At 35.9% G+C, this 20,303-nt stretch overlaps 1 protein-coding gene across 2 annotated transcripts in view; it reads left to right on the top strand.

The window, feature by feature from the left end:
• THEMIS (thymocyte selection associated) overlaps positions 1 to 20,303 on the top strand; it is a 204,074-nt gene that overhangs the window by 75,662 nt on the left and 108,109 nt on the right. Inside the window, exons 1-2 of one of the 2 annotated variants that reach the window (XM_055114110.2) lie at positions 12,274 to 12,404; positions 15,262 to 16,310. In XM_055114110.2, coding sequence (XP_054970085.1) covers positions 12,377 to 12,404; positions 15,262 to 16,310 — 1,077 coding nt within the window. In that variant the 5' untranslated portion in view covers positions 12,274 to 12,376. Of the gene's footprint in view, positions 1 to 12,273; positions 12,405 to 15,261; positions 16,311 to 20,303 lie in introns of those variants that run through there. The other variant, XM_003827634.5, reaches the window with a different exon arrangement.

The raw sequence follows: 20,303 nt of genomic DNA, 5'->3' as shown, positions 1-20,303 counted from the left end.
AATGAGGCTTTCTTGTATGGAGGTGGTCAACAAAAGAGGTAAATATGCAAAGTTTCCTTAATGCATCCCTTACTTCTATTTTTCTGACAGTCTTTTTCTTTTTCCAGCCATCCATTATTGGCTATAAATCTCTACTAACCCAGAGCCCCTCTGTCTTAAGGGAAAATGATATGATAAATTAATTTACACATAGGTGTGGTGTTTTTGTTTGTTTGTTTTGAGACGGAGTCTTGCTCTGTTGCCAGGCTGGAGAGCAGTGATTCTCCTGCCTCAGCCTCCCAAGTAGCTGGGACTACAGGCACCCGCCACCACGTTCAGCTAATTTTTTTGTACTTTTAGTAGAGACAGGGTTTCACCATGTTGGCCAGGATGGTCTCGATCTCTTGACCTTGTGATCGGCCCACCTCGCCTCCCAAAGTGCTGGGATTACAGGCATGAGCCACTGCGCTCGGCCCAGCGTGTTTTAATATGCAATCTTCATAGAATTATTTCCATTTTGAAATAGGAATATCTGGAGAGAGCATTGTTACTTCAAAGGTGTTAATACCTTGAATTTTCAGGATTATGACACATGAGTAGGATGGATAGTAAAGAGTTCTGAACTTGGAGTCCTAGATTCTAACTCTGGGTCAATAACTTAATAGGTGTTGGTTTTCAGTGCACCATTTAAACTCCCTGTTTATGCAAAGAAAATGATGATACTCTTTTGCCTACCTTTTCAAGTAGTTTTGAGTTTTTAGTATTACAAAAAATTGAGGCAATGGCAAATTGTAGACCCCACATTAATGTTCTGTTAGCGATCCCTAAATGTGCAGTTGAGATGAGTAATTGAGATTTCTTTGATTTTTATAAATAATAGATAGTATTTTCTCATTTTAAAATTTGTTATTTTCTAAAACTATTGGCATCTCCTGCCTATCGCATAGTTACAAATGAAGGTAAACCCAGAACCTAAGCACATGGATAAAGTGGTTACAACATTTAATAAATTGGGAAGCAAGAAAGACTACTCCGAGGAAATGGCATTTAAACGGAAGGCTCAAAGGATGCATAGGAGGTAATCAGGCAAAGAAGAAAGGGACAAGGTTGGAGAAGGCAGGAGTGGTATGGGGGCAGCAGGTGAGGAAGGGATGGGAGCTCTAGTGTAGTTGGTGTGAGAAAAAAACGGAGAGGGCAGGTTGAAACAAATATGAACACATGCAATGGGGAGTGGAATCAATCATGGAGGTCTTGAAGTATATACTAAGAGGCTAAAATGTGTCACAAGGGCAAATCAGTAAAGGGCTTTAAGCAGGGAGAGAAGAACAGAGGAGAGTAGTGAGGCCAGCTGAGTGCCAGGGTCCAGGAAATTTATACAGTACAGACATCAATGGGAAAGACAGAGAATCATAGTTGGGCTTTATGGGTATTTAAGAAGTACAGAGAGCAAAATGTGAAGATCTATTGGAAGGGGAAAGAAGCCAAACTTGTTCCCAGCCTCCTGGCTTGATCTACTGGATGGAAGTGCAGTCTATTGAATGTAATCATCATCAGATCAGGGGATATTAACATATTTGTTTAGGTAGGACTTAACTGTGAATTTATGTTAACCAAGACCGAGAAGAAAGCCCTTGGTTGAAATAATACCGTTTACAAAATGTTTTAGTCTAATTCCCATTCTTTAATGCTATTTAAATTAAATTCCCATTTTAATTATACTGGATCATTAATTTCATAGGGATTATTTTAAACATAGTTCTTATTGTATAGCAATTTCAGGACAGATACTGCATGAGACTGGATTGCATGTGTATTGACTGCAGAATATTCCTTGGAAATAGAGGATGGGTGTCTTATCACAAATACCTAATTTAAAGTATTTGTATTGTTGGAGGCATTTTTGCCCTGCATATAAAATGTAGACCATGTTTTGAATCCATTGTGGTTGTTTTACATGATTCTTTCTTAAATTGAAGATTCAAAATTGCCTTGACATCAAGAAATGTTACTAAATTGCTTTCCACAGGCCTTGAGTGTCAAGCACAGTCCAAACCCTTCTTGGCTAGAATGCTTCCTTTCCAAAGTGACAAGAAAAAGAGTAGGTCTGAGCAGGGAACTGGAAGTTTTATAGAAACCTTAGGGGAAAGAGCAAGATGAAAAATACTGAGAACTACAGGGAGCCATGAAATATTGATTTGCTGAAAAGAGAACATAACAAATAAATAAAGATAAGAGAGAATATAAGATATTCTACTCCTATTACTAGTTTTTAATTATTAATGTGAAGATTTGGGCTTCAAAAAAAAAAATGAAAGTGTTTAAATGAAGTATTTGTTTCTGGAAAATTGGCCAAAATCTCTGTCATAGGTCTGAACCCCCCTAACCCTCATCACACATTTAATGATTTAGAAAAAATTCTCTCTCTTTGGAAAATAGATACACATAACAGTGCAAACTTCAAACTACTAGTCTTATATAAGTCACTTCATGATGTGTATTGTGCCTTTCTCAGGAAGATAAAATTCATATTAGCATAGTAAATGGAATACATAATATTTGCAAATGAAAAAATTGAGTGAGCTATTTATATTTGCCTCTGAAAGAGAGAGGTCTTGACCACTAAAACTTTAAAATAGTGTCATGTTTTGACATATAGATTGATAATTATTTCTTCCCTGAGTGAAAGTTTCAGAGTTGTATAACTCTCTTTCTTTTTTGAAAAAATCTCAATGCCTCTCAAATTTGGGGGGTATGGTTTTAGCCCAGATATGTAAAAAATTAATTCATTTTATAAGCAAAGGGCTGAAATCACGCAAGTGAAAAGTAGTATCAGAACAGTTGTATCTGCATATTGTATAATCAGTGACACATGAATAGCAGAAAAATAACACTTTGGTCTTTAGAATACTGAGACTTCCTCTTTCTCTCATTTAATTTTTAAAAATAATTTTAATGTTTATCAATGTCCAAAAATTCAAATAGTAAAAAGAATTATAACAATGTTATCAGCAAACCTTTATGCCCTTGACACGAGGGCCAAATTTTCCTCATATTCTGCTCTTCTGAGGTAATGCCTTTAAATATTTTTCCCTTACTTTCTGGCACATTTCTAAATAATAAAGGAATATTGCTCTTTTTCAAGTCATCAACTTTAAGATAGTAACTATTGACTTTCACATATGACAATGAAGACTTAATTCTCTTATATTCCTACTTCCCCTTCCCTATATTCTCAGTATATTATAAGTTATGGCTAAGCATTAATATTTTCATTATTGTGACAATTCACTGCTCAACCAAGTGGTGTATAATGAGTATAATTCCATTTCTCCATAACTGTTTTTCTGCGATGACGACCTTATCGTTTTCTTTGCTTGATTTTCTTCAATTTTATCCTAAGTCTTAGAGCATTCTTCAACTCTATAAAAAAAGGCCACTCAGTGTAATTTTTCAAAGAACCCAAACTGTCAGGAAGGCTACCTTTTCTATTAATTTATTTTCCTGAATGTATTCCTTTGTAACTCTTCGTTCTCATGTTCCAATTGAAATTGCTTATTTTTGAGACCAACTGCATAGGTGCTGCCCTGGGAATTCCATTTAAAATCATCCTGGTGATTCCCTGTTGACTTGTGTCTGTGTTGACTAGCTATTTCTGAAATCAAATAACTTACTCCCTCTATCTTGACTTTCTTCCATTTTTTATGCAGGCCAACCTTCCCTTACTTCCTGAGAACGGTGCATGGAATATCAAGTACTTAGCCTGAATGTTTGAAAAATATTCTGTACACATATAAGATTGATAGTTTGGCTACTTACAGAATTCCAGGTTGAGAATAAATTCCCCTCAGAATTTTGAAAACTTTACTCCCTTATCTTCCACCATCCTGTATCGTCTTGGAGAGATTATATGTGGTATTCTGAAGTTTCACAGTAATGTGACTTGGGGTGGGTCTGTTCTTTCTTAGTGATGACAGTTTTCAATCTGAATATTTAGGTGCTTCATATTTGGAACAATTTCTCTGATAATGTCCACTCAATTATATTTTCTCTTCTCTCTGTCTTTAATTTCAAATCTCATACTGAAATTCCCATACTGATCTTCTAGGGCCTTTTTTCTTTTCTATTTTATATCTTTTTGTCTTTTGTTTACCTCCAGGGAAAATTTTCATAACTACATTTCCAACTGTTTTAATGAATTTTTAATTTTAGTTATATTTTTAATTTCCAAGAGTTATTTCTTACATCATTTTACATATTTTACACTGTTCTTGTTTTTAAAATACATCTTATTTCTCTGAGAATATTTCAGTTAGTTTTTTTTTGTTGTTTGTTTGTTTGTTTTGAGACGGAGTCTCCCTCTGTCGCCCAGGCTGGAGTGCAGTGGCGCAATCTCCGCTCACTGCAAGCTCCGCCTCCTGGGTTCACGCCATTCTCCTGCCTCAGCCTGTCAAGTAGCTGGGACTACAGGCGCCTGCCACCCGGTGGCTCACGCCTGCAATCCCAGCACTTTGGGAGGCCGAGGCGGGCGGATCACGAGGTCAGGAGATCGAGACCATCCTGACTAACACTGTGAAACCCCGTCTCTCTCAAAAATATTTTAGATAGTTTTTTTAAGTTTTCAAGAGTTCACTGCAAAACATCTTCCTCTTTTGGGGCTCTTTTTTTTTTTTTAAGATTTGGTGTATCATTTCTTGTTAAATGTTTTTATCAAATGCTTTGTGATTACTTGTAATATGTTCATATTTACAGGGGTCAGTTGAAACAAAAATGTACAAGTAAGGCACTGTTTCTATATAAGCTCTGTGTTTATGAATTTTAGATATTATCCTGCCAGCTTTTTCACTGCAGCATTCCTCAAATTTAGGTTTTGTGAGTCTTTCCTTTTTGAGTTCAGTTTCACCTAAGAAGAATCTTTGTGGTATCTTCTGGGGATTATGAGACTATTGGAGCTAAGTGGGGACAGAGCTAAAGATCTCACCACTCCCACTTACAGATTTATAATTAACTCCTTCACTTTCAGTCCCACGCTTCCCTCCTGCTCACCTATGTCTGGTTTCGGAGGTTCTGAGATCCTGTATATACTGTTTCCTGCAGAGGGAGAGGTGGAAGAAGTGGTCATCTATCTTCCCTAGATTAGAGTGGAGACCCGGGTTTAACCATTCTTCAGACATTTGAATAATCCCTGTGTTTTTAGCCTCCTGGCTTCACCTTGCTTTCCAGGGGTCTTATGTCTCCAAATTCTGTCTTTGGAGGTCTTATGGGACAACAACAGTTCATTTTTCTTTGGATTTTGCCTCCTCAGGCACATAAGCATTCCTTTTTCTATTCTGTCAAGTAATTTATCATTCTTCCCTCTGATTTCTGTCTTCATTTAGATTAAGGATTGCAGATATCTTTTAGATTCATTGAACCTTTTTTAAAAAACTTTCTTTTTTGACTTTTTACCCCTGTGGTAAATTTGATGGGAGAAAGGATTGAAAAGGTATAATTTCAGCCCTACACCTCACTACCTAATTAAATTAGTTCTAGCCCAGAGTTTTGCCTGGATCTATTATAATCTCTCAAAGGACTGGTTGCTACTCCTGCTAAATGATAATAAGAATAATTTATAAATTTAATGTATTTAGTAAAACACAATTTTCAGTAATTTATAAAAATATCACATTAATTTCTTATGTATGTATTTATATCTTCTCAGTGCTTGAGATGGAGTAAATGTTCCATAAGCATTCAATAAATCAAGTACATGAAAGAATGAATGAAGCAAGTAACACATTGTTTATGCGTGTATATGTTTCACAGTACAAAGCTCCTCTTTAGGTAACAAGGGGGTTTTCTCACTCACTATATCCAGATTTGACTTATTATGATGACATATTTATGAGTTCAATAGCTAAGGAAAATATGAACTTCATGGTACCAAAGTTTATATCATTTATATTCATATAACAGGTTCAATTTTTGTTAGTGATGCTTTTCGTAATGTGTCCATGAAAATACTATGACAACATGATATTTAGAACCAGTGGATACTCTAGTTAGCTCCCTTTCATTTTGTTCCTTTAGGCTGCAGTCTTATTTCTAATAGAAATATCATGTAGCTAGCAGAGGAAGGTACCTATTTTGTATTATGTATATATTTATTTTTACATTACCAACTATTAATGCCTTGTTAGGATTTTCCAGAGAAAAAGAATATCTATGTGTGCTAAATATACCTAATTATACATTAATATATACAGTGTTATTTGTTTATTTTAAGGAATTGGCTCATGCAAGTATGGGAGTTGAAAAGATCTAAATCTGTAGGACAGGCTGCACAGGCTCAAAACTCAGGCATAAGTTAATGCTGCAGTTTTGAGGGAGAATTTCCTTTTCTCTGGCAATTCTCAGTTTTTGCTCTTAAGACCACCAACTGATTAGATAAGGCCCACCTAAATCATGGAAGGTAACATCCTTTACTGAAAGTCAACTGATTGTAGATGACAGCTACATGAACAAAATACCTTCACAGCATCACCTAGGTTAGTGTTTGATTAAATAACTAGGTAATATAGCCTAAGCAAGTTGATATGTAAAACTAACCATTACAAACATCAATGGGATACATGTTAAAAGTGTCTAAAAAAGTGTTTATTTGCTTTTCTTAGATTTTATGGACTAAATTAAAATGTAAAAGGCAAAGTAGTGTTACAAATAAACTCATATCAAATGCAAGTGTATTCATTTTAAATAACTCTCAATTTCTCAGTGAGGATTATGATGATTTTTTCTAAAAGTTACAGAGCCATTCAAAAGGCTCTCTTTGTTTAGAAATATGGACAGCAGATGAACCAGAGGAGAACCAGCTAAGAAAATAGAAATTCACAGTATAGCTTTTCTTAAGTTGAAATAAAGTTAAATAAATTTAAAAAAATAATTCGCAGAATATCCATAAAGAAAATTGAGATCAAATGAATGAACTGTAAAGCAAATTTTAATTTAAAAGTCTGGAACAAGGCAGAGCTCAGAAATTTTTAGTAAATCTAATAACTGCCCTATAATAAGGATTGTAATGCAATGCAAATATGTAACTAAACAATTCATTGAGTGGGTGAGAGATGAAGATGAAGTTCATACTTTTGAGAAAAACAACTGTAGTCTTAGAAAGTAAATGACAAAGATTAAACAGTAAAAATGTCTAACAAATATAGAGATTATTATTATTAAATAATAATGGAGGAACTAGAAGTTGGGAGAAATTGTAGCACTAGAATTTATAAAATTTCTTTGGAGAAAAATATGTAGAAACAATCATCTTGTCCTCAAGTCTTGAATAAGAGTGTCTCAGCAGATTTCCATCCCTGTACTAATTTAGGTCCAATTGCAAAGGATTGGTTCTCACTTAGTGAGTTGAGACCAAGAGTGTTCTAGAATTGAATATTAAATATCCAGGGAAACATATGTTGCCCATCACCAACCAAGCTTAAAGGTAACTCTTTATTTTCTCTTTAAAGACAATTTTAGTGGTGTCCCCTAAATTCAAACTTAGTTAAGAGGGTTGTTACAGTGGCAAATATAGAAAAGCACCACATTATGATTAGCATTCACCCTGTGAAGGGACTTTCCCTGAAAGAACTTAGTGAAACAACTCAGCAACATAAAGAAGTAACCTGTTACTCTTTCAGAAAAAAATGGAATGGAAATTGTTTTTCACAGGGGCTCCCTTTGGATAACAAGAAAACATACCCAGCAAGGATAATTCATATTCACTCACAAAGGAATTCTGGGAAGTCTAAACTAAAGTTTGATAAGTACATAATGTTTTTACTTTGGTTTAGTTTGGAACAGAAAAACTTGTAATACAAACCTCCAGGAATGTTTCTCAGTCTCATGCTCTCAGGTGTTGCCTTCTTATCTAACATTTTAGAGTCAAAAAGAACTTTTTTGGAAAATGACATGTTCTAATTTAGCTTGTACTCTTTGGTCTTTTTTGGGGGAGGAAATTCCATTTTCCCAATCGTAAAATAACAAATGCTTGTTTAAAAAATTTATCTCTCTCTCTCTCTCACACACACAGACACACACACACATGATTAGAGCTATATATACCACAATATAAGCAGTTGTTGTCTAAAATTTTATAAATCTATAAAATATTCTAATTGTTTTTCCTCTCTTATATTTTAAAATATTTCTATAAAAGCATGCAACTTTTTGTTTTATAAGAAAAACAACACTATAAGTGTTGGTGTCTTTATCTTTCTCTAGGAGAGATTCTTAGATATAATATTTGCCATAAAAATTAATGAAACCTATTTCAGTTTAAAAACTTGAGGATGTCATTGCCAAATTCTAGGTAACCGTAAGCAAATAATGAGTTTTTATTTTAACTTTTGACTGTGGAAAACTTAAAACATATAAAAAAATCAACAGAATAGTATAAAAAAAGCTTTCATTTTAATGTATTAGCAGACATGAGAGAATAATATAAAAATTCAAAGTTCATGCAAAAATAATGAGGCAGATTGGGTTGCCAGTAAATTGGATGTCTATGGGCTTCATGGCACTTAGTATAGAAAGAAAGGTAGACTCCCTGATTTCAATCTCTCCTCCCATTGAGTTATCAGATAATCTGCCAAATTCCTAATTATAATTTGGTCTTTCTTAACCTGAAATATTTTGGATTTCCTCCTGAAGTAGTTATACATTCCTCAGCCTGGCATTCAAAGTGTCAATTCATTTCCATAGTGCTTCTTTCAGTGAGTCTCCTGTCCAGTCCCTGTGCTCTAATTTAAAATCCTGAGATGCTGGATTTCTTTTTAATTACTGACTATTCTCAATTTCCTTCTTATCATTGATCACGGTGTCCTTGCCATCTGGATTATACCCTCTCCTATTCTATCTTAGCCTGTAATTTCTTTTCATTCTTAAAGTCTCATGTTGTGGCCATGCCTTTCATAAAATGTCTTTATCCTCGTCATCAAATTAAATATGCTATTTTTCCCCTTCTTTTTCTGCCTACTGTAATTTTAATTGAGGCTTTTATATGATTCCACTTTCTCTTTTCTCTTAGCATATCAATTATACTGTAAAAAACATTTTTAGTTGTTACCCTAGAGTTTGTAATATATATTTACAACTAATATAGGTCACTTTCAAATAGCACAAATAACGTCACGAGTACTGCAGTTACCTTATAAGAAAGTATTCCCCATTCCTCCCTCCTCCCTCTTAAAACAGTACTGTCATTCATTTCACTTATCTGTGAGCTATAATCATCCAAAATATTGCTACAATTATTATTTTTAACAGAGTGTTTTCTGTTAGATCAATTAAGAATATGAAAAATAAAACGTTTTATTCTGCCTTCATTTATTCTCCAACACTCTTCCTTTCTGTGTGTACATCTGAGTTTCCTACCTTTAACATTTTTCTTTTCTCTGAAGAATTTTTTTAGAAATATTTCTTGCAAGGTAGGTGAACTGGTGACAAATTCCCTGAATTGTTACTCACGTAAGTAAGTCTTTATTTCTCCTTTACTTTTGAAGGATGATTTCACTGGATGCAGAATTCTAGGTTGGTGGGTTTTTTCCAACTCTTTAAATTTGTCACTCCATTCTCTTCTTGCTTGCATGGTTTCCAAAGAAAAGTCCACTGTAAATGTTGTGTTTTTCCTCTATAGGTAAGGTGTTTTTGCTCCTCTGGTTCAAGTTTTTGCTTTGTCTTTGATTTGAAGAAGCCTGAATATGATACTCTTCAATGTAGATTTTTTTTGGTATTTATCCTGCTTAATGTTTTGAAGCTGCATTTATTTTGGAAAATTCTCAGTCTTGTTAATGCAAATGTTTCTTTTACCACTGTATTCTCCTTCTGGTATACCCAGGACATACATGTTACATCTTTTGCAGTTGTCTCACATTTCTTGGATATTATATTATGTTCTATTTTTTTCATTTCTTTTTCTTTTTTGGTTTGGTAAGTTTTTAATTGACATATCTTCAAGCTCATTGATTCTTTCCTCAGCAGTGCCCAGTGTAATGAGAAACCCACCAAAGACTTTATTTCTGTTTCTGTGTTTTTAATTTCTTTTTTTTTTTTTTTTTTTTTTTAGACAGAGTCTTGCTCTGTCACCCAGGCTGGAGTGCAGTGGCATGATCTTGGATCACTGCAACCTCCACCTCCCGGGTTCAGGCGATTCTCCTGCCTCAGCCTCCATAGTACCTGGGACTACAGGTGCATGCCACCACACGCCTGGCTAATTTTTGTATTTTTATTGGAGATGGGGTTTCACCGTGTTAGCCAGGATGGTCTCGATCTCCTGACCTTGTGATCCACCTGCCTCAGCCTCCCAAAGTCCTGGGATTACAGGCGTGAGCCACCGTGCCTGGTCCTGTGTTTTTAATTTCTATCATTGCCTTTCAGTTTTCCCCTAGAGTTTCCATCTCTCTGCTTACATCACCCATTTTCCCTACATGTTGTCCCCTTTTTCCATTATACTCCTTAGCATTATTATTAAATTTTAAGTTCCTGGTCTGATAATTCCCAAATATGTGCTATATCTGAATCTGGCTTTGATGCTTGATTTGTCTCTTCAGAGTGTGCTTTTTTGCCTTATAATATATGTTGTAGTTTTTTTTTTTTTTTGAAAGCCCGACATGATGTTTCAGGTAAAATAAACTGTGATAAATTGTCTTAACTTGATATATTATGTTTATCTATCTAGAAGTTAGGCTGTGTTTATAGTTTACTATAATGGTAGGTGTCAGAGGCTACATTTTCATGTAGTGCTTTCTTTTGTCTGCCCTGTTGACTTTAGTCTCTAGAGACTCCTTCTTAGATACGGTCTTAAATGCCATTCTTTGAGTTGTAGTTTCCTGTTATTATACAGGAGCACTGTTGATGTGGTCGTATGTTATGGAGGGGGGATTTCTATAATTTTATGATTAGGTTTCAGTTATTAGTGAGCCTGTGTCTCTAGGCTGTGACCTTCACAAGTGTTTCTCAGCTTTTTTGTCCCCTTTGGGAGAGATAGAATAGCTAGTGGAGGCTTGAGTTGGGTGTTCCCTTTCCTTTATGTAGAAGTACAGAGAAGGTTGGAGTTGGGTATTGCTTTTTCCCCACATAGAATATTAGAGGTGGCTTGGTTGGGTAATTCCCTTCCCCCATGATAGTTGTTAGGCTCTGGCAAAGCACAAGTTGGTTAGGCTGTGCTCAAATAGTTTTCCTTGAGGACAGGCATTTTTTAAGGAGAACAGAATGCTCTGGGTATGTTTCAGAATGGTTGCTTCTTCTCTCACCCTGCCAGAAGCACAAGGAAATTTTTCTCATCTTCACCCTGAGAACCTGGATGGGCCCCTGAAAGTAAGACTCAGAAAAGTGTGGGAGGCCCTGCTAAACATACTCCCCAACTCTAGGAGTTTTATCTCTTAAACAATTCTACCTTTAGTCCCCAGTTACCCTTCTATTCTTCCAGATGCTGGCTCCAGCAGTGGTTTTTGCCCCCAGTGAGCTATGACTGTTTGTATTTGCCTACCTGTCTAGTTTTTGGGGTGGTGGTTTGCCCTGTGACCTCAATTCTCTGGTGAATCTAAGAAGAGTTGTTGATTTTCACTGCATGTGCTATTTCCTTGTATTGAATCTTCTCTTTAGGCATCTATATCATGATTTTGCCTGATCTTTTTTATTAAAAAAACTTGGATGAAAATATTTTACTTTGCTCATATATTTATACCTTGATCTCTCTATTATGTTGAAGACATTAAATACAAGTATTTATTGCATTGAACAGGCCATTGTTTAAGTGAAACTGCAACCTTAAGAAAAGTGTCTTAAATAAAATATACAATAGCTGCTATGAATAGTAGCAGGAGTTTAAACATAGAAAACTTTTTTTTTCCAGTGAAATTTTATATAGAATATATTTACTGAATTGCTTCCTTTAGTGGTCACTCATAGACTTTGTTCTGGCAATTATTTTTTATTCATTAATTCATTTATTGAGTATCTACTATGTGCCAGGTGCCGCTCTAGACATTCTAGACATTGATGAAGAAAACAATGAAAGCCTCCCGCCTCTGTGAAGGCATATGTTTCAGTTTAGGGAAACAAAAATAGAAAATGTTCATAATATAAATTAACAAGTTATATGGAATGATAGAAGGTGAAGGGTGACATGAAATAGAGAAACAGAAAAGGGCAAATAGAAGAGAAGCTTGCAATTTTAAATAGTGCATTTAGAGTAGGTCTCACTCCCGAGATGATATTTAAGCAGACTTGAAGAAGAAGAGGAGTTGGCTGTGAGCATATCTGGCTGAAGTATGTAACAGGCAGAGGAAACAGGCTGTGCAAAGATCTGACTGACAATGAGGAGGTCCGGGAGACAGTGGGGAGTTAGAGTGAGACAAAGGAGTAGCAGATGAGACCCAGGTGGTGCCAGGGGCCAGGTAAGGACTTTGGCTTTTATACTAAGTGAAAGGACTGACACTGTAGGCTTATAAACAGAAGACAGACATAATTTATTTAGCATCTAAAAATAATATTTGCTTTCCCTATTGAGACTTGACTGCAAGGATACCGGTTAGAAAGCCACTGCAGCAAGCCAGGCAAAAGACAATGTGGCTTAGATCAGTATAGTCCTGATGTAAGATATTTCAGGTGTTAAAAAAGAGAAAAGCTAAGGATGTCTCTGAGATTTATGGACTGAACTGAAAGAAAAGAGTTTCCAATAGCTGAGTCTGGGAAGACAGCATATAGCTTAGGTTTTGGAGGAAGATTAGATTTCAGTTTAAGCATGTTAATTTTGAGACATCTATTAGATGTCCAAGTGGAGATCTGAAGTAGACATACTGCATTCAGGAAAATGTTTTGGCTGGAGCTATACTTTGGGTAGTCATCAGCATAAAGATGATATTTAAAGACATGAGACCACTTAAGATCAGTGTAGGCGTGGGTGTAGATAGAGGGAAAAAGAGAACCAAGACACCCTAAAAGGTGTGTGTAAGGGGTGGGTGGTGTATAGGGAGAAGAAACCAGCAAAACTGAGAAGAATCACAAGTGACATAAGGGGAAAGCAAGTGAGAAAAATGTATCAAAGAGGAGGGAGTCTAATCCACTTTGTCAAATGCTGCTGAGATCTTAAGTAAAATAAGATAGGCTAGCATCATTTCAGTGGATTTGGGCACAGAAGTATTGAAGATAGGTCAGTAATTGAATACAAAAAATTTAAGAGTTCAGATAACATGGCCTGTAGGGTTTCTCCAGCAGCAATAAAGTCCTCCAATGCATTAAAGCTATTCCTAGCCCACAGCACCCACCATGTACAAAGACAGATTGGGATCTAGCTTGTATTGAAACTGATGTTCTGGTGGATCAATTCTGAGTTCTCAGGAAGTCCTTGATGGCATCTATTCTACTAATCTCTAGCTCTTCCCTAGACTTGAGGAATAGCATGAGCCTATCTAGAGCTAGCTCTAGAATTCTTAAACCTAGCTCATTTTGATTCAAACAACCAGAATTTTAGTTTCTAAACTTACCTTGAGGTTCAGGGAAGCCAGTAGGTATAATGTTAAAAGTTAGTGCATGCTAAACTTTATAACATAACTTATTAATGTAAGAAGTGCTCTTTCAACCTCCTTTTTTTTCTAAAAATTAAAAATCTTTACAATTTTGTAGATCTTTAGCCTATAGGCAACCACTGATTTTTTTTTTTTTTACAAGAAAATAATACTTTTTCCTTGCTGCATCTTCAGAAACTCTATAATTACACAGGACATATAAGTAATACATAAATCACACAGGTTTTTTGATGCTGCATAAACAGTTAATAATATTAAAAGTAATATATATGTAATGTTTTATAAGAGGATATTCTGTCTTCTAAATATTCCAAATTGTTCATTTTCAAAAGCATGGAAGGAAGAAAAAAATGACGGAAGGGTGGCTGGAGATATTGAAAATCAATGCCATATCATGAAAATGCTATAAAAGTTATGTTAGTAAATTATCAAGAAAATATAGACTATTATAATACCCTGTTAATATTAACACATAACTTTATTATATTTTTTTTATTTTACGTTTTGAGACAGGGTCTCACTCTGTCACCCAAGCTGAAATGCAGTGGGTATGATCATGGCTCACTGCAACCTTTGCTTCTCAGGCTCAAGCAATCTTCCCACCTCAGTCTCCTGAGTAGCTGGGACATGCCACCAGATTCAGCTAATTTTTTCTAATTTTTGTACAGAGACAAGGTCTCACTATATTGCCCAGGCTAGTCTCGAACTCCTGGGCTGAAGCAGTCCTCCCACCTTAGCCTCCCAAAATGCTGGGATTACAGGCATAAGACACAGTGCCTGGCCAATACATAAGTTTATTAATTCAGGACCATTTATAATGATACGATGTTGGGTGGTACATGAGGAACAGGTAAATAAATGCAGGACAATATTTTAAGCATCTCTGTAGTCTCAAAGGAAGACTCGTGAGACAGTGGATGGTTGGAAAAAATACGGATATCCATTAACCCCAGTGACGCATGAGGCAATGAATACATTGGTGAGTACTCACCAGCATACCTAGGGCTCTTGAATGGCTCCTCTGATTGTGACCCACTCTGCACCACTCCTTTGGTAGGCATGTATAATATAACACCAGTGGAGAAAGAAAGAACTTTGACATTGGAAAAATATTGCATCTTGGTATTTATTTTCGCATATTAATCTCAAGTAGCTTGTATCTTAGGATTTTGCAATATTGTTTCAACTCACAGGATATGATTTGGTATAAAGGTTTGTTTTGGGTCAAAACTGTCTTCTATGATAATTTGATATATAAAGTCTGGCCCTCAAGAATATGACTTAAAATGACCTAATAATTTATAAACCTTCATATAAAATTTATGAACACATTTACATACATATTCACACACATATCTATATTCATGTATGTTATGGATGATAAAAGTATAAATATAAGCACAGGAATATTTAACATGAGAATCAGGACAGTGATTGTACGTCAGTAGACGTGAGGATATGCTTTTGAGGAGGTTCCCTAGAGCTCCAAGGTACTGGCTAATGTCCGCTTCTTAAACTGAGTATGGGCTTATGCGTGTTGGTTTTATATTCAATCTCTTTCATCTTAAAATTTGAAAAAAGGAAAATCACACATAAGAAATGATATATGATGATCATCTGAGTTCTTTATTTTGTAAAAGAAATTTATTTATGGCATCAGGAGAGTATTTCACAGCAAACGTTTTGAAGTACAAAAATATCATAGTGATTTATTTTTTCTTTTCAGTTCGAAAAGATATAATCCGCATCCTCCCCAGTCTAGATGTCGAAGTCAAAGACATCACTGATTCTTACGATGCTAACTGGTTTCTTCAGCTGTTATCAACAGAAGATCTTTTTGAAATGACTAGTAAAGAGTTCCCTATAGTGACTGAAGTCATAGAAGCACCTCAAGGAAACCACCTGCCCCAAAGCATTTTACAGCCTGGGAAAACCATTGTGATCCACAAAAAGTACCAGGCATCAAGAATCTTAGCTTCAGAAATTAGAAGCAATTTTCCTAAAAGACACTTCTTGATCCCCACTAGCTATAAAGGCAAGTTCAAGCGGCGACCGAGGGAGTTCCCAACGGCCTATGACCTAGAGATCGCTAAGAGTGAAAAGGAGCCTCTTCACGTGGTGGCCACCAAAGCGTTTCATTCCCCTCATGACAAGCTGTCATCTGTATCTGTTGGGGACCAGTTTCTGGTGCATCAGTCAGAGACGACTGAAGTCCTCTGTGAGGGAATAAAAAAAGTGGTGAATGTTCTGGCCTGTGAAAAAATCCTCAAAAAGTCCTATGAGGCTGCGCTGCTCCCTTTGTACATGGAAGGAGGTTTTGTAGAGGTGATTCATGATAAGAAACAGTACCCGATTTCTGAGCTCTGTAAACAGTTCCGTTTGCCCTTCAATGTGAAGGTGTCTGTCAGGGATCTTTCCATTGAAGAGGACGTGTTGGCTGCCACACCAGGACTGCAGTTGGAGGAGGACATTACAGACTCTTACCTACTCATAAGTGACTTTGCCAACCCCACGGAGTGCTGGGAAATTCCTGTGGGCCGCTTCAATATGACTGTTCAGTTAGTTAGTAATTTCTCTAGGGATGCAGAACCATTTCTAGTCAGGACTCTGGTAGAAGAGATCACTGAAGAGCAATATTACATGATGCGGAGATATGAAAGCTCAGCCTCACATCCCCCACCTCGCCCTCCGAAACACCCCTCAGTAGAGGAAACAAAGTTAACCCTGCTAACCTTAGCAGAAGAAAGGACGGTAGACCTGCCCAAGTCTCCCAAGGTAAGGCTATGGTTTTGCAATCTTTTCTCTGGAGTGTGTTCCTTGAGGCAATTTGTTTCAAGTCTTTTCTGAGTATGTTTTGCTTACTTTTCTTTCTTTCATGCCATATTTGCAATGAGCTATTCTGATGTGCAGTAGATGAATGAACATCAACAGTGTGTAAGCTGTTGCAGCGTTTTATATTTTGATGTGGCATGAAGTTTAATATTGAATTGGAAATAGTAGAGATGACATTTGGATATGATGACCCAAATTGCCTTTTCAGTGGGTTTTGGTAATTAAGAATATTTTATAAAGTGCCTTAGAAGCAAACCTCTTTTATTTTAGAAGTTCTGTTAATTTTTTTTTCTAAGTAAAATTTAATACCTCATCCAGGAAATTAACATACAGTAAACTTCCTTCTTCTGGGGATGGGGGCTTACTGGTAGCATGCATCTATAGCACATGTCTTCATTTTGTTTTATGTGCAGAAAGATGTAAAAATATCTTGGCAGAACAGTGTGTGAGAATGTGAGCATCTGCCCACATTCTGCTTATCTTAGAATCGTAATCTTTAACAGTTCTATTGAAAAACAAAATCAATAAAATTGCAGACAGTATGAAATCATTACAGAATCAACAACTCCATAACCACTCTAAAGATTTTGGAGGGTGATTCAGCTTCATTTCCACTTGAGGTCTTTGCCTCTTGAAAACTGCCTTCTGGCTGCCTGCAAAGCGCTTGCCCTTACACCATGATGTGTAGGTCGTTTATCCAGACGTGGTTCTGTGGTGTGTGGAAGGAGTGCATTCTGGTCTGGCAGATGTTGTACTTGCAGCTTGGGGAAACAAAGCAATTAGTAAAACAAAGAGAGGCTGTGTTTACTCTCTATGCTTAGAAATAATAGCAGCCTTAGGCTTCAAGTATATGGATATGGAAATACTTTTATTTCTACATCTCAGATATTGCATTCTGATTGTAGCTAGGGAAATCCAGTAAGGATCTCCAAAAGCATCTTTAGAAAAAGATAAAACCAGCAGAAATTTTCTTCCCAGACAAACAGTTTTGAAAGAGTCATTTGATATAATACAATGATTTCCAAATAATGTTGATTAACGTGTTGCTGTTGTTTTGAAGGGTATTTTTGGCTTCTCCCATTTCACATATTTTTATTACTGAACTGAATAGTGAGAAATGAAATGAGAAATGAAATGTCTTCTTTGTGTTTTAGTGGTAGGCAGAATAATTTCCCCCTCACTCAAATATTTATATGCCTAAATTCCCAGAACCTATGAATATGTTACTTTGCATGGCAAAAGAGACTTTGCACATGGGCTTAAAATTAAGGACATCAAGATGAGATTATCTTGGATTATCCAGGTGGGTCCAATTTAATCACAAGAGTCCTTACAAGAACCTTTCCAGATAAGATCAGGGTTAGAGGGACATGTAACTATGTAAGAATGGTCAGAGATCCAACATTGCTGCATTTGAAGATGGAGGAAAGGAATCATGAACTAAGCAACACAAATGGCCTCTAGAAGCCAGAGAAGACAAGGAATCAGATTCTTTCCCAGAGTCTCCAGGAAGGAGTGCAGCTGACAACACTGGTTTTAGCTAGTGGGACCCACGTCAGCTACTAACCTATAGGACTGTAAAATAATAAATTTGTATTATTTAAGCCACTAAGTTGATAATAATTTATTATAGTAACAATAGAAAGATAATATAAGACATCAAGTTGAGAAGGAGGAATACTTAAAAACCATAGACAGTCAAATCTATATGCAAGTCACTACCTGTTTTGCTGGAAACTTTTTGTTGTTGTTGTTGTTGGTTTTTTTGTTGTTGTTTGTTTGTTTTTGCTTTAAATGAGTTTATTAGCACATGTACCCATAGAGCACTTAAGGGTACAGCTAAGCTTCAGGAATAATTGGAACCAGGATCTTGAAAACAGCCTAAGTTGTTTTTACTTTTCATTACATATTGGCTTTCTTTTCCCAGGCAAACTTTCTCAGTTTTTTTTTTTTTTCAAGCCTACTGCTAAGAGTTCCTGCATCTCACGTCTCATTTTTTCATCCCTAGAGAAGAAGATAATCTCTTTGGCTCAAAATTTAAAAATGAAAGGGCCTTGATTGGATTAATGCCCATCTCCTGACTCAACTAATTTATTGCTTACTCCAACTAGAGGCACGATTGGAGGGTATCTGTTTGCGCTATTATAATATAATACCACAGACTCAGTAATTCATAAAGAACAGAAATTTATTGTTTTGGAGCTCTGGAGGCTGGAAAGTCCAAGATCAAAATGCCAGCAGGCTCCATCTCTGGTTCTGAGATGGCCTCTTATTGTTCCATTTACTGGAGAGAAGGAATGTTGTGTTGTCACAAAGCAGAAGTGGGGGAACTCTTTCCCCAAGCCCTTTTCTTAGCAGCATTAATCCATTAATGAGGGCTTTGCCCACATAATAAAAATGCATCTCATTAGGACCCACCTTCCAACAATGTTGTGTTGGTGATTAAGTTTCCAGCATATGAATTTTGGAGGGAATAAAATATTTAAACCATAGCAGTTGGGAGGAGAATGAGGTGTGGTTGCCTCTAGTATCTAGCAATACAGAATTGCAGGATGTGAAGATATGGAGATACAAATAATAGATGTCCACTACCATCAGAAAGAAAGCACTCATAGGGAAAAAAAAAGGTTAAAATTTTTAAAAATTGTCCTTTGCCAGGCATTAGATGAAAATGATCTAAGTGTTTTATTAGGAGAGAAACTCACAGAACAACATTACGCCTAGACTACTAAACTGAAGTGAATGAAATCTTTGACTAAACCCGTACATGTAGGATTCCAGATACTTAATAATTCCTAGCTGTTTTTTTACTGGTCAGACCCCACATAGAGTCTTGGTGTTCAATTCTGAGTCTCACTCTAGAGGCTTTTAACTGGAGTTTGTAAGGAGCTGTTAAAGATGTTAAGAGGTTCTGGAGCCATTTTCATTTGAAGAATAGTTGAAGACATTGAGTGATAATCTAAAATTGGAAGACTTGATACTAGATGATATTAGTTATTTTATACATTTAAATAGTTGCTTTGTGGCAGAGTGCAGACTTATATTCCATTATGACATCTTCAACACTGGGTGAAAGTTAAAGGGAGGACAAATTTGGTGTAATATGTTGGAACAGGTTTCTTCTCCCCAAAATGTTTATAGTAGAAGCTAGGAAATCATGTCAGTGATATTGTCAGGGAATCCCTGCTTTGGTTGAGAATTTATCAGACAGTTGAGAAGAGTCTACAGTTCTTTGTTGATGAATAGTTCCTTTAATTCTAGTGTGATAGATAAAGCATTATATTTTCTCTGAAATCACTTTAAAATGTCAGAGGATGCTACAATTCACCTGTATTTAGACCTACTAACCTCCTAATTTTCAGCGATTATTTTTTACCATGAAGGCAGGAATCTGCTTAATACATTGTTTATAGAATGTAAACAGAAGCTCTTTCAGTTTCTTCATAATCTACTCCAAAAATTTTGCAAATATTTCTTATTCTCACAAAGTCATCTTTTCATATATTCCTTTTATGTTTCTTTTGATATTTACATGAAGTCTCTTCTATCATGTGTGCTTTTGAAGAATGTTTTTTATACTTCATAGGTAGGAATCAGCCATTAAAAAACAGCCTCTAAGATTATGGATTATATATGGAATATTACTTTAAATTTGGATAACAAATAGTAAGAGTTATTCAGAGTTTAAATATTCAAACTCATTTAGCTCATTAAAATGTGGTTTTACATGCACAGAGAAGAGTCCTAGATGCTTCATTATATGAATTTACTTTTGCCTTCCCAATGGATCATTAACTTTACTAAATCATTTCTTGCATTAAGTAACAGACAGATGTATGGGCAATCTAAGAGTAAGAATCTAAAATTCACCCTGCATTAGCCAAATTAACCTATAGCAGGTATCTGCGGTTGGTTATGAACACTACAAGCTCATCT

This window comes from Pan paniscus, chromosome 5, assembly GCF_029289425.2.
Source record: "Pan paniscus chromosome 5, NHGRI_mPanPan1-v2.0_pri, whole genome shotgun sequence".
NCBI classification, from domain to species: Eukaryota; Metazoa; Chordata; class Mammalia; order Primates; family Hominidae; genus Pan; species Pan paniscus.
Note: the sequence above shows the minus strand (reverse complement) of the source record. Positions and strands in the feature narration are given on the sequence as shown.